The sequence below is a fragment of the Physeter macrocephalus genome, chromosome 11 (genome assembly GCF_002837175.3).
Source record: "Physeter macrocephalus isolate SW-GA chromosome 11, ASM283717v5, whole genome shotgun sequence".
In the NCBI taxonomy this organism is placed as follows: domain Eukaryota; kingdom Metazoa; phylum Chordata; class Mammalia; order Artiodactyla; family Physeteridae; genus Physeter; species Physeter macrocephalus.
The window spans coordinates 86710372-86724570 of NC_041224.1; the positions used below are offsets into that span (position 1 = coordinate 86710372).

Below are 14199 nucleotides of genomic sequence, written 5' to 3' on the forward strand. Positions count from 1 at the left end.
CAGATGACAAACTTTCCATGACTGTCCTTCAGCTACCCACGTCAGAACAGGTGGCCTTTCAAGAGCCGCCATAGTGGTCCCATCCTTCCTTTACAAACATCCTTGCATGCATCTTTTTTTGTTTTGTTTTGTTTTTGTTTTTGTTTTTGTTTTTTTTTGTGTGTGTGGTACGCGGGCCTCTCACTGCCGTGGCCTCTCCCGCTGCGGAGCACAGGCTCCGGACGCACAGGCCCAGCGGCCATGGCTCACGGGCCCAGCTGCTCCGCGGCACGTGGGATACTCCCGGACCGGGGCACGAACCCGTGTTCCCTGCATCTGCAGGCGGACTCCCAACCACTGCGCCACCACGGAAGCCCCTTGCATGCATCTTTCATGTATCCTCAGGTTTGGCTGGTTGAGTGACACACTGTTCCAGATCACTCTCCTGGTTTGCCTATTTCAAAGCTATCTTTATTCCTCCTAAAATTCAACCCACTGACTGCCTCAAGACCCAAATCATCCCTCTAATTAGATGGGCTTTTGAAATTGGTAACCCTATTGTGCTATGGTGGAATTACAAATTTTCATCCTGTTTTATATTCCCTATGAAAATTTCATTTCCTTGGGAATACAGATCGCATTCTCTTCATCTTTGCACATAGTCAGGGAATTGTACTGAATCCTGTCCCCAGCACATGGACCTTCTCAATGGCTAGGGGATCTGGCACAAGGGGAAATACACCAGCACGGACAAGTTTAGCAAATGTACAAAGTGGATCACTCATCCTAAGGCTGTATAAAGGCTGTAACACTGACTTGTTGCTGGAGAATCTCAAGGTTTTGAACACATCACCAACCTCTCAAAGGCTTAACTATAAAACGGAGGCCAATAATATCTGACCCAGAAGATTTCAGAAGACCCTCTTCCTTTCCCAGTAGAGCACTAAGAGACTGGTGAGAAAGTGCAAAGCCCCACAATCAGCATGTGTAAAATGATCATGTCTCCTTCAGCTGGTTTTGGTGTGAGGGCTTACATGATCAAGCAGGGAGCCCCAGGAGACAGGAGAATCAGATGGGATTCAAGAGCAGAGTTATTGGGCTTCCCTGGTGGTGCAGTGGTTGAGAGTCCGCCTGCCGATACAGGGGACATGGGTTCGTGCCCTGGTCCGGGAAGATCCCACATGCCACGGAGCGGCTGGGCCCGTGAGCCATGGCCGCTGAGCCTGCGCGTCTGGAGCCTGTGCTCCACAACAGGAGAGGCCACGGCAGTGAGAGGCCCGCATACCGAAAAAAAAAAAAAAAAAAGAGCAGAGTTATTCATCCACTGATTCTCTGCTGCTACCATTCTGGTTGTCACCTTTGTCACTATCAGGTGTAGCTGGAACACATAAGATCTGCCCTAGATCTTAACTGGGGAGCCTATTGAAGGGATCCTGATGCTTGGCCCTGAAGGGCATGGAAGCCCCCTCCACAAAAGTGATGCCTATTCAGGCTTCTCTTGGTCTGGCCTAATCCACTTCCTGCCTAACTCTGAATTCCCATTCTGACTTCATTCATCCTTTCACGCATTTGTTCATATTTTTATTGGGTGTCTGCCAAGTTCTATGTGCCGGGCACGGAGGACAGCAGAGTTAACAGGAAGGTGCACTCCTGGCCCTCTTGATCAGTAGGATCAGAGCACCAATCTCTTCCACCCCTATTCTTCCTGTATCAGCATACCGCCTCCCCTCCAAATCAAAACATCTGAAAACATTTCTATTCTGGAATCCCAACCTCCCCTTCTTCAGGACTTTCTTTAATTCCAGATTTGAGCCCTAAACTCTTAGTGTTGTCTGATATTCTGAGAAAGATATAATGGTACAAACCCCACCCTTGTCAAAGCCAGGTTAAAGGCAGTCTCAGAAGTGTATGAGTCAGTGACCCATACAAGGAAAAGGGATCTGTCATGGGGCATAGTCTTAAGAAGCGAGAACAAATAGCTCTGGCACTCACTCTGGTGCAGAGATGTTTGTTTTCTCTCTGTAAATATGTAACAGGGATTTAGGCAGTTCACCTTTGTACATCATTTTCATATCACCTGTGCATGAGCCAGATGGCAGCTCTTTGTTTTAAAAAATTAAAAAGGAAAGAATAGAAGGAGGAGTTTATCTCCACCTCCCCCTCTGCCCTCCTATACACACCCTGGAATCTACACTGGGCAGATGAGCGCGTGTGCACACACACACACACACACACGCACACACACACACACACACATGCCTGAATTATCTGCATTTAGCTGTGTTAGGTACCAGAAATCAGCAAACTCCTAGGCCCAACAGATTTCAGTAACGTATGGTAGCCGAGAGGTGCAAACCTGTCGCGGGTGTCAGCTTGCAGAGAGAATCCTTCAGCGTTCTTGCTATCTAATAAATCACTGTACTCCCCCAGAGTCTCAGCCGGTGTACCAAACAAAAAAAAATCTTTCATAAATCACCTGAACATGGACTTAGCTCTAAGATTCATGAGCAAGACCATATAAACACAGACCAGAAGAACAGGCAAGTACTGATGACCCAGTATTTCTATTTAAGTTGAAACTTTGGGAAGGAAATTTTCCAGAGGTGGTCAACATAAAGACTCTGCTCCTTTGGGGCAGCTACACGATCCCAGTTTATTTTCCAGTGGTCAGGAGGTCCTTCTCTCTGACCCAAGAATTACATGTGGAAATAAGATTATCCCTGAGGTTCTCCTGCCTTGGGTGTGAAGGGGACTAAGGAAAATAAACAATAGTTTATCCAGTAAGTAGTGTATTCCAGGCTCTTTACACAGATCAACTTGCTTAACATCAAAAATAACCTGATTGAGAGACCATGTTTGTCCTCATTTGAAAAATGGGGAAATTAAATAAAGGTTTCAGGAAAGCACATTGAGGTCCCGTGGCTGTTAATGGCAGTGTTAGGATGTGAACATAGGTAACATTGGGCCCAAATACAGAACTCCCTTGTCACCTTGATGTCTTCCAATACGGATAATAAAACTTCACAGTTTATTACTGATATGACCTCAGGCAAGTCTACTTCTGCCTTTTGTTTTACAGAAGGTGAGGGAGGGGGAGGGGCTGTGTACACATGAGGACCTTGTGAGCACCTGTACTGAACATGAAGATATGACACAAGCTGCTCTTTGAATATGCAGAGTATAATATCTACCCACCATGAGTGGATATGCAGTTCTCTGATGGTGCATTGTGTTTTTACTGCAATAGCTATCCGTTTTTGTTTTTGTTTTTTCTTCAAGTTTTTGGCTGCACCCCATGGCATGTGGGATCTTAGTTCCCTGACCAGGGATCGAACCCACGCTTCCTGCACTGGAAGGCAGAGTCTTAACCACTGGACTGCCAGGGAAGTCCCAGCTATCCTTTTTTTATTTTATACTTCCTTGGGACCAAAGACACACATTTTCAAGCCAGCTGGCCTCTGCTTATATCTGGCTTAGAACTCATGAAAAGGGAACTGCGGATACCTGGTATGTGAACATTTTCCCACCTCACTCTCCCATCCTTGAATTCCAATCTGCTCTGGAGCCCACAGAAACGAGATGGATTTACTCCTTGTAGCTCTCCCAGGTATAAAGAGCAACAGTTCACAACTGTTCAAGTCAGGGCACAGCAGGATCGTTTGGAGATGTAATCTTTTTTTTCTTCTCTCTTTTAAATCAAAATCAAGGAATATTAACTGCACTCCTTGAAGCAAGCTTAAAGTTGAGTTTGCACACATTCTGGTCAGATATTGTTTCCCAACACCCTGGTAAAGCCAGTGGAAACCAGACTGGTATAATCAAACATCTGCCTCACACAGAAAAACAATGATCCCTCCCTTGCTTTTATCAACACCAACATAAATCTGAGCTCAGCCAGACAGGCCAGCAAACCCCATTACGCAGAGTGAAGAAGCAATTAAATGGTGCCAGCTCCAGCTAGACTCAAGAAATCTATGACCCATGGGCCCTTAGTAACCACACCGATGCCTCTCTTGGAAATGACTGAAAAAAAATTGGTCTAGATGCAAAAGAAAGACTCCACTTTGATATTTCCTGGCAGGTTGGCCCTGCCCATCAGTCTGTGCCTACTGCTACATCATGCTCCTTTTTCCATATCTAGGGATGTTGGACTGGGCAGGTAGCTAGAGAAACTGCCCAGTTTTCTGCAGACTTTCTACCTTCGCTACTGTTTGGTCTACTTTGCTTCATATTCTCATGATGGTCTAACATCTGCCATCTTTTGGTCGTACCATGAACTCGTCCATTTTTAGCCACAAAAGGAATTTCTCAAATATTCCATTTTTCTCCAGGTTATGGCTAAAATAAAGTGTCTTGAGTGATCCCTTATAATGTCTGGGCAATGTTGTTTAGGCAAAGCCATCAAGAGCGTCCAGACAGAATTGATTTACAGATGCCAACACCAAACCCCCAGCCTCCTGACCCACCATGCTCAGGCCAAAAAGACATATATCTAGGTCCTTTGATTCATAATATGATCATTCATTCTGTACAAGGAAGATGAGGGAAATGGCTGTCATGCCTCTCAACCTCCAAAACATTGCCCCACCCTCTCCTTATACACCATCCAAACTCCTTACCCATTCAAAGACCCCAAAGTAAATCTTCCATATATTTGAGGCATCTGCCTCCCAATCAGCTTGCAGAAGTTATCCTATCTCTGTATACAGGTTGCACCCATATTTCTCCTTTGGGGAATAAATGCCACTCAGGCCCACCCGTCCTTTCCCTGGCAATAATAACATTGTCAGAACCACTCTCTGATCCATGGGAAGATGATTCCCAAATACAAAGGGGAGCAAAATAAGACATCTATTAATATAAAGTAGACACTTTTATAGAGGTAAAATTGAACGTGATATCTCCTCTCACAATCACAAAGCTTTTCCTAAGGTCCACCTGTACCTCTCTCCAAAGTTGGCATTGAGAACCTGCTTCCTTCCCTCATCTTTCCTACGCCATTTGGATAACTCTGCTCAGCAATACGTTAACCATTTTTGCTACTTTATGTTGGGTTCTGACTTCTTATCAAGATCTACCTTTGAAAACAAGCCTATAAGCTCACCAAATAATGTTAAAGAATAAAATGTGTCGTGGGTGAGGCTGGATAGGGAACTGAGTTGAAAGATGTTAAAATGTAGCACCAAGTTGAGCTTGTCCATGTGTGCATTTGGGGATATATATGTGTGTGTGTGTGTGTGTGTGTGTGTGTGTGTGTGTGTGTGTGTGTGTATGTATCTGTTTGCATGAAGAATGAGTATTGATGGAAGTAAGAACACAGTGCATATGTCATTGCAATGTAAGGATACAGTCAAGTATCCCTATCCAGGTGGAAGGGAGGAGTGAGCTATCCAGAGAATAATTAACAGGTATGTTGAGATGCAGGAGTGGCCAAAGGATAAGCATCAAGTGTATATCTGGGCACAGATGTGTATATGTGTGCTCTGGAGTAACAGGGTTAATGGACAATGACAAAGACATGTGAGAAGGCACTAGCTCTGCCACGGATTGCTGCATCTGGAGAAGCCACCTTACCCTGTAGTAATCGGTGCTGTAGACATCTCTGGACATGCCGAAGTCTCCGATCTTCACCAGCAGGTTAGCTCCAACCAGGCAGTTCCTGGTGGCCAGGTCCCGGTGCACGAAATGCTGGGAGGCCAGGTACACCATGCCAGAGGCAATCTGACTGGCAATGTGGAGCATTTGAGAGAGCCCCAGCTCTCCTTTTGCCTGGCGTGGCTGCCCGTCCACAAGGATCATTGCATCTGGCCCATGGGCCCTGTGGGGTTAGGGGCAGAAGAGAGGGGGCAGAGAGAATTAAGGAGATCAAGGGGAAATGTCTTCTTGAGTTCCTGTTCTCTGGAATGCACCACAGAAATGAGTGAAATCTCTTCTCAGTCTACTTATGGACTATTTCTATCTACCCAAAATTATATTCTGTGAGTATGGATATGGTCAAACTCTACAACCAGATTCCCAACTAAGATGACAGCAGACATGCTTTAACGAATCAGGGAATGAACCTACTCTTGAATATGTTATGGTTATCCAGGGGCTTCCCAGGTTCTTGATGTCTACTACAGAACAATTAATAAAACAATTAACTCTTACACAGCTCTTACTATGTTCCACACACTGCTCTAAGTATCTTAAATATTATATATTAATTCACTCAATCTTCCCACCCCAATTTTGAAGATAAGGAAACTGAGGCATGAAATGATCAGATCACTTGGTCAAAGTCACAGAGGTCCCACAGTGGCCACATGGGTGACATGTGGCTCTGGAAGAGAGTTTTAAACTTTAAGCTTCCAGAGGGCTTGTTAAATACAATTCCTGGGCCCCTACGATTCTGATTGGCTAGGCAGAGCTCATTCATTTGCATTTCCCAGTGCTGATGTTTCCAGGGCTGATACAGGCCACATTTCGGGTAGCAATTCTCTTCAGTCTATCTCCTAACCTCTCCACCACACTGTCTAGGATTGGGTAACTTCTGTTAATGGCAAGATGGGATGAAGAGACCCTGTGACCCTGAGGCAGAGACCTGGGGAGCCATAGCACCTGCTCCATCACAAATCATGGCCCAGATTTGTTATCCTAACACCTTGCCCTGTTATATCAGTCACTTTTAGTGTTCACTCTTTTCTCTAGAAAGCCCAGTCAGCTGTAACCACACCCAGGGCCCTTATTTATGAAGTTGTGAGCCAAGGAGCTCTGGTGTACAATGAGACCTCAGCCTGTTTTACTGCTTCTCCAGTTTCCGCTGAAAGGTACCGTTAAATATAACACGTTCATTTGATTATCTCCTGTGGCCTCTGCCTACCTCGTGCCTCCAAAGGAGAACTACTACATCAGCTCACAAGGAAGAGGGGTCAGCAGACAAGCCACATTCCCACTTACCAGGAGAGTACACTGCAGCCTACCCCTAAAACGCACCAACTCGGAGATGCAAGAGGAGGAAGGGCCTTCTTCTCTCTTTTTCTTTTTCTTCCTGTTCCCTTAGAATGGGCATGACAGTGGTAAGGAGTGGCACTCAGGAACGCTCTTTAGCCTTGCTGGTGGCACTTGGGGCTGAAGGCACCACTGAATCTATGGGGAGGGCTTGATGGAAAATGGACCATGTCCCTCTGACCTCAGGGAAATGGAAGCACAGGAAGAGGAAGATCCCGAGTCCTGAGAAAGGATGCTGCCCATATTAGAAACTACCATGGTTCACAGTTCTGATAAAATAATAATTGTAATACTTTTAATCGTAGCTACCATTGACTGAACACCTAGCTACATGGGAAACTTGTCCAGGCCTTATACAAATATAGTCATTGAATGCTCATAACAACAAACATGTGAAGCAGTTATGAATAGTCTCATTTTCCAGGAGAGAGAATTAAGGATTAATAACTTGCTCCAGGCTGCATCACTAAGAAATATTCAGAATATGAACCCAAGTCTGTCTTATGCTAAGGACTCAATTCTTCAGGAAAGGAGTAAATTTCACAGTGAAACCAAGTTCAGGAAGTTTAGAAAAGCCTACAGATATTTTCCAATTCCTCTAGGGCCAATTTTGGAAACCTGCTACCAACACTTTCCATTCCCTCCTCAAAACACCACAGCACTCAACTGAATGTCCCACTTCAAGGAGATGCTCATCAAGTTTTGGGGAGTGTGCTAGAGTTTGCCATAACCCACATTTGAGCTCTGGAAATCTCATTCTCAGCATTGGAACCACACCCTAAAAGCGTCCAGGGCCCGAGTGTTCAATGTGCTTCCTGGGACCCTGGATTCCACAGACCCTCACACACGCCTGCTTCTTCCACACTGGGCACTACTTGGAGGTAACAGGCATGAGAGGCGGAGAAGTGCTAACTGTGCTCTATCAGTGAGATGCTATCTTCTCTGGGGAAGGTAGATTTCACATCTCCCCAAACCCCACTGTAACTCCATCCAGAACATCTGCTTGGGGTCTCAGTCTCTTAAAAGTTCCATCAGGAGCCCCTCAAAATCCAGATGATCTTGCTCCAGGCTTGTGGAAACCCTTCTTACAAAAACTGCAATCCTTCTAGAACAGTGCTAGCCAACAGGACTTTCTATTAATGGAAATGTTCTATACTGCACTGCCCAATATGGTAGCCACTACCCACATGTGGCTATTGAGTACTTGAAGTGTGGCTAGTGAGACAGAGGAATTTTAAAATTTCATTTAAATTTAGTTATTGTAAATTTAAATTTAAATAGCCGTATATGGTTACTATACGGGATAGCCCAGTTCTAAATTTATCTGTGGGAAAATCTGCCCTTGGATTCAACCATCTCTGTCTCCCAGTGAGTTTGTAACCTTGTACCTTCTTATTCATCATCAAAAAGTCTCCGACAAAAAGGTTTTCAGGCGGAGTGGAAGGTGCTAGCCTCACTTTGCTAGTGAGAACATAAGGCACAAAGTCAGAAAGCTATTCACGGCATCAGGGGGAGGGCTGGCCCCAGAATCTTAAAGTTGGAAGTTACAGGCCGGCAGCGCCTCTGATCTCCCTCCTTGGACCCATTTCACACCCTGCCCTTCTTCTTAGTCTACCTTAGAATCAGGAAGAATAGTACAGGTTACTTTTCATAGCATCCTCAACTTCCCCCCCTAGAAATCAGGGGCAAAGGCCTATATCCAACTGCTCAGGAGGTAATGTAGAAGAATGAAAGGCTGTTTTCATTTCTAACCTCCAGACTGAAGTGTTCAGAGGAGTGATAGGACTTCTGGCTCCAGAGAGAACCCCAGGGGTTCAGTGGGGGTTAGGGGCGGGGATGGCCATCCTCGCTTACCTGAGGAACTTGTTCAGATCTCCATGCTTCATGTATTCAAAGACCATGATGAGGGGGTCCCCATCGCCACACACCCCATAGAACTTGACAATGTGCTCGTGCTGCAGGTTGGTGAGCAGTTCAGCTTCCCTCTGGAAATCCTTCCTGGCCGCCAGGGTGGGATCCTTCAGGGCCTGGAAACAACAAAGGATACTGGTTTTTAGCAGCTAGAGGGCAGGGGTTTGTCTGTTCCCCTCCTGGGAAGAAAGCTGGTGCCCATAACAAAGACAATGCTGATTACCAACAAGTAAGATCCTAATAGGCCTCTAAAGATCATGAGGCTAAATCACAATAGCCAGACCTGACTCCTGCTTCCTTCAGCATTTTGAACCTTGTAGAAACAGAAACCAACTTTTTGACACCCACATCCCATCCCATCTGCCAGTCAGTTATTTCAAACTTTGTTCATCTCAGAGCCCTAGACTTCCCCAGAGATCAGTGTGAATGGTGGAGGTGGAAGGTGGAAGGCCTGACAGAGGCCCGTGCCCCCAAGATTTCCCCAAAGAAATGGTTTCACAGCTAAAATAAACAGTGGGGGAACCACTGCCCCAAATGCTTTATCTCTGTAAATTAGCCTATGCTCACAGCCCATCTGAAATCAGGCTGACAATGTAATTAAGTTTCCTTGCTCTTTCTATTTCTTGATTTTAGATTATGAAAAAGTGTACATTTGCAGAGAAACATGAATACTTTGGCTTCTGGAAGGCACCTGTGTCCTCCTTTAGGGGGCTGAAGGAAGTATTGAGGTGTAACTGGGACTATAGCTGTGGGAACAGAAGACTTAGGACCCACCCAGGACCAGGACCTGGTAAGGTATCACAAAATCCCAGGGTAGGATGGGATGGTGGGCATCTGGTGGCCACAGAAATGTCACAGCTTGGCCCCTGTGGGAGTGGGAGACCCGGTGTGAGGGAGAAGCACCAGACCAAGCCACTTGCCCTGGGACCCAGGAAGAGCAATGGTTAAAAGGGGTGTCAGTGAATGTGGACTTTGTAGACCAGAAGGGGAGGGTGAGACCAGACCACCTCCAAGAGTCCTTGAACAGGACCTTAACTAAAGCCCAGCAATGACCAACGCAGCCATGCTGGTCATGGTGAATGATGAACTGTGAAGGGGAGGGTCATTTCTACAGGAGGGGCAGTCTGCACAGTCGAGCTCGCATATGTCTTCAGCCTTCCCCATCCTCCTCATGAGGTCACAAGGCAAATGGAGCCAAACATCCACCTGCTTCAAATGACAGAGTTTAGTAACCTCAAAAGACAAGACATGAGGCAATGAAGGAATGGGTGTGAAGTCTACACATCATGTTCAGGGTAGTGAAAATCTAGACGCGACTGGTTTGCATTTGCTCTCCCAAGTATCCGGCCTTTTCTGGTTATTTAGGCAGACTAGGCTCACCTGTAAATTATGCTACTCTTGAGAAGCCTCCCTAGCCAGAGATCTTCTTGCCACTGCAATCCCCATTAGCTGAAATCCACTGGCCTGCCTTGGCTTACAGCGCTGCAGGAATGTGAATGTGCAACAATTGTATCTAAGGGGCCCATCAAACCTCCATCAGTCATTAGCATACATTAGAGATGGTGGACTCATAGCTTTAAAAGGGCCCTAGATATCATGTTTCCACCTGCTCATTTCTGGTGTGGGAAAAACTGAGGCTCAGGACACATTCACACAATTTAAATGACAGAAGCTAGAGTTTAATTATACCACAGTAATCTCTTGGTGCTGGGCTTCTTGGTGCCACCAAGTTCAATGGCAATGTCTCTAGAGCCATGGTGTCTCAGCCAGCGATCAAGGCCCACTCCAACTTCAACAAGCACCACCTTTCATTGTTTTCAAAATTTGGAGGTTTCACCAAAAAAAGTGTTGGATTAAGTGATTCTACTCTTGACCAAAATGTTGGAAGCTGTCTAATACAGTCTTCCCATCTTACAGGTGAGAAACCTGAGGTCCAAAACAGGGAAATGATTTGTCAAAGATCATGTTAGAAGTAATAGCTTGAGTGTGGAGCCCAGGATACATTCCTGTCCAGCATACCTGCTTGAATTAATTTATCAGATGAATTAGTCACTGGTCAGGTCCTCAGGGGAATGGTGGGCATAGAAGTTAAAAGATGTGAAAGGGCAGAGGAGAGGGTCAGGAAAGGTGAGGAGTGTGGGCCGTCAGCAGAATGGCTGACGGCAAAGATACCAGGCCTAGAGGGCAGGCCAAGGCCGGAAGGAAAGTGGGAGGGCCACTGGTCCATTACTGATTTTTACCAGCTCTGATCTCATGTGCTTTCCACTTCATCTCTGGCTGCCTTCTCAGAAAATCTACCCGATAATAAAGGCATAGGCTACCGTGTGTCCACAGCCAACCAGAACAAAGATGTCTGCAAAGCCTTCTTTCTATGGGTGGAAGAAGGCAGAGACTCATGGTGAGAGGGAGCCTCTCTCAGTGACCCAGCTCCTGAGCTTCATAGGCTGGGGCATGGGTATAGGATGACTGCCAATGATTTACTTATTTTCCTGAAGAATAAAAAGGAAAGAAAAAAAAAAAAAAAAAAAGGAACCCAGCACGGGTGGGATGAGAATACAGAGATTTATGTGAACACTGGATTTATGAGAGGGAAAAGTAGATCAAATTTGGGGCCAGCCAGATGGCCTCTCTCCATCTCTGTAAATCATTCTCTCGCACAGTCCGGATGCCAATGGCAGCCCTTGGTTATTTCCATTCTCAGCTCTCGAGTAGTTGCAGCCATCATTCCCAGGGCTGGCACCCTACTCTGCAGAGCAGATAGGAGTTCCTCATTTGGGAGATGGGGCACAAAGCAACTGCTGTCTCTTTTGGTCTTTCCACACCCCTTCTCCTGCCCATTCTCTCTCTACCTTTATGATGGTCTTTCCAGCTCTTGGGTTAAACCTGAAGTTCCTATGTAATTGGCAAGGGGTCTATTGTGGCAACTGGGGTCCAGAGCTGCAAGTGGCCCAGGTCCCCAGGGATTGATGCAATTGGGACAGAGATGCCAGGAAAAGAATCTTGAGAAGGAAAATCAGCCCAGAGACTCTCATGCACCTCTCAGCAGAGTCCATGCTCAACCTCTTCGGAGCCGGGAAACTTCAAAATGGATCACCAGCCAGTGGCATGGGATGGAATGGGTGTTCCTCACAGCTGCCAACTGTTGGTGCAGGAAGACAGGGCTTGCCAAGGAGTCTCTGAAGCCAGGGAGGTTGTGTCCAGGCCCTTCCAGTGGTATCCATAGAACAAAGAGGAGATCTGGAATTTTCCCTTCTCATCTCCTGCTTTTTCCCCCAAAGTCTGAAGACATTGCCCGTTTTAGTCTCCCCTTTATGTACATCAGGTCTCATGTCCACTCCCAACCCTGGGTTTCAGTGGGGCTGTTTCGTCGGATGGGGGAGAAGCAGTCTAGATGGCAAGAACATTCAAATTTCTCAACAGCTGCCATCTCCTTCAGAGTCACTTCACAACATCATTTCCAGTCTAGGGGTTTTGCTGCTTTCCATTTTCCTTTTCTTTTATTGGGGCGGAGATATTTCAGCAGATGTTCAGCTTCAGATTTTACTAATATACTAAAACCCATTTTAGTACATGTGCAGAGATACACATATCCATAAACACTAGAGCTTAGTTTTACTTATTTTTTGAATTTTAAATAAGTGGAATCATACATATAGTGCTATATATATATAAAATACATGTATATTTCTATATCTGTCTTTTTTCATTCAACGCTGTGTTTTTGAGATTTTTCCAAGTTGTTGCATGCAGCTGTAGTTCATTCATTTTCCTTGTTGAAAAGTTTCTCACTGAATGAATATACCACATTTATTTATCCAAGCTGCTACTGATGGACACTGGGGTTGTTTGCAGCTTTTGGCTGTTATAAAGAATGCTTATGAACATTCTTAAACACATCTCTTCATGGAAAGATAGAGATAGATAGATAGATAGACAGACAGACAGATAGATACATAGCTGTCAGGTCTAGACCTAGAGTGCAAGTGCTGGGTCACACAGATACCAATGTTCTAAAATACCAAGCTGTTTTTCAAAACAATTAGACCACTTTATATTTCCACCAGAGTATGAAAGTGGCAATTGCTCCATATCCTTGTCAGAACTTGGTTTTGTCATTGCTATTTAGCCATTCTGCTTGGTATACAGTGGTATCTCATTATGGTTCAATTTACATATTTCTGATGATGAATTAGGCTGGACACCTTTCTCATAGTCTTATCGGCTATTTGTCTGTCAGAGGAGACTCTTGAGCAAGTCTATTGTTTGTCAAATAACTATTTAAAAGTTGCAACACCTATTTAAAAATATCATGAATTACATGCTTTTATTGTCACTCTTACACTACACATATGTACAAATTACACTCTGTCTTGTCCTGCTCTGCGTTTGTTTCATGGGTATTCTCGTGTCTCCCCAACAGACTGCAAGTGTCTTCAGAAAAGAGGTTGGGATTTCGGCTCTTTGTTTCCACCACAGCAACTGCTGGGCAAAAAAATCTTGCTTTAAAAGCCACAACTGTGGGAAAACTTAATTTGGGGTTATACTTGGATGTGTTCTCTGGAAGTCCATAATTACCCTGCATCAACTTGAGAACAAACTCAAGAGGAAGAAGCCTGCAAAAAGGAATACAGTCTAAAGAGGATGAGAAGCAGGAAACACCATTTCTTGGCTGTTCTCCAGAGAAGACAAGCATCTCCTCCAGGGGTTGGTCGCTGAGTGGATCCATTGGGAGGCAAATAGTGTAAAATCCCAGAATATTCATCTTCTCAAGCTTCCCAGACCAAAAAGGAGGAAAGGAAACCCTTTTAAAAGGGTGACAACAGAAACACATTTTCTGCATTACCCAATCTGGGTACTGCCCCTTAACGCCAGACCACTCAGCGGGAAACGTTTCCCAGGGTTTAGGCCATCATTTCATTTCCTGCTCAAAGCACAAAAATATTCAGTTCATCCACCAGTCCCCAGATGGATGCTGGAACACCCAGTCGATTAGTGTCATCTTATAAATTAAAATTTTTAGGGCAGGGTAGATTCTAAGTTTAGGGACAAAATTAGAAAGCTTTCCACATCCCTGGTCCAAACTGTTTAAAGACACCCTCACTCATCTGACCATCCCATGTCTATGGAGACACACTGAGCAAGTTTACTCACAGCATATCCAGCAATAATAAGCTTTAGCCTTTTATGGGGCAATACGCTAGTTCCTTATTTATTTTCTAGAGCAGAGGTCAACAGACAATGCCCACTTCTGAAAAAAAAAAAAAGAAAAAGTATTGGAAGACAGCCACCACCCCCATTCATTTATGCATGGTTTAGGCT

At 45.1% G+C, this 14199-nt stretch overlaps 1 protein-coding gene across 2 annotated transcripts in view; it reads right to left on the bottom strand.

The window, feature by feature from the left end:
• NTRK3 (neurotrophic receptor tyrosine kinase 3) overlaps window positions 1-14199 on the bottom strand; it is a 296832-nt gene that overhangs the window by 35979 nt on the left and 246654 nt on the right. For both annotated transcript variants that reach the window (XM_055088208.1, XM_055088207.1), the window contains exons 13-14: window positions 8824-8996; window positions 5554-5797 (exon numbers count right to left, since the gene is read on the bottom strand). In XM_055088208.1, the coding sequence (XP_054944183.1) occupies window positions 5554-5797; window positions 8824-8996 (417 nt within the window). The remainder of the gene's footprint in view (window positions 1-5553; window positions 5798-8823; window positions 8997-14199) is intronic.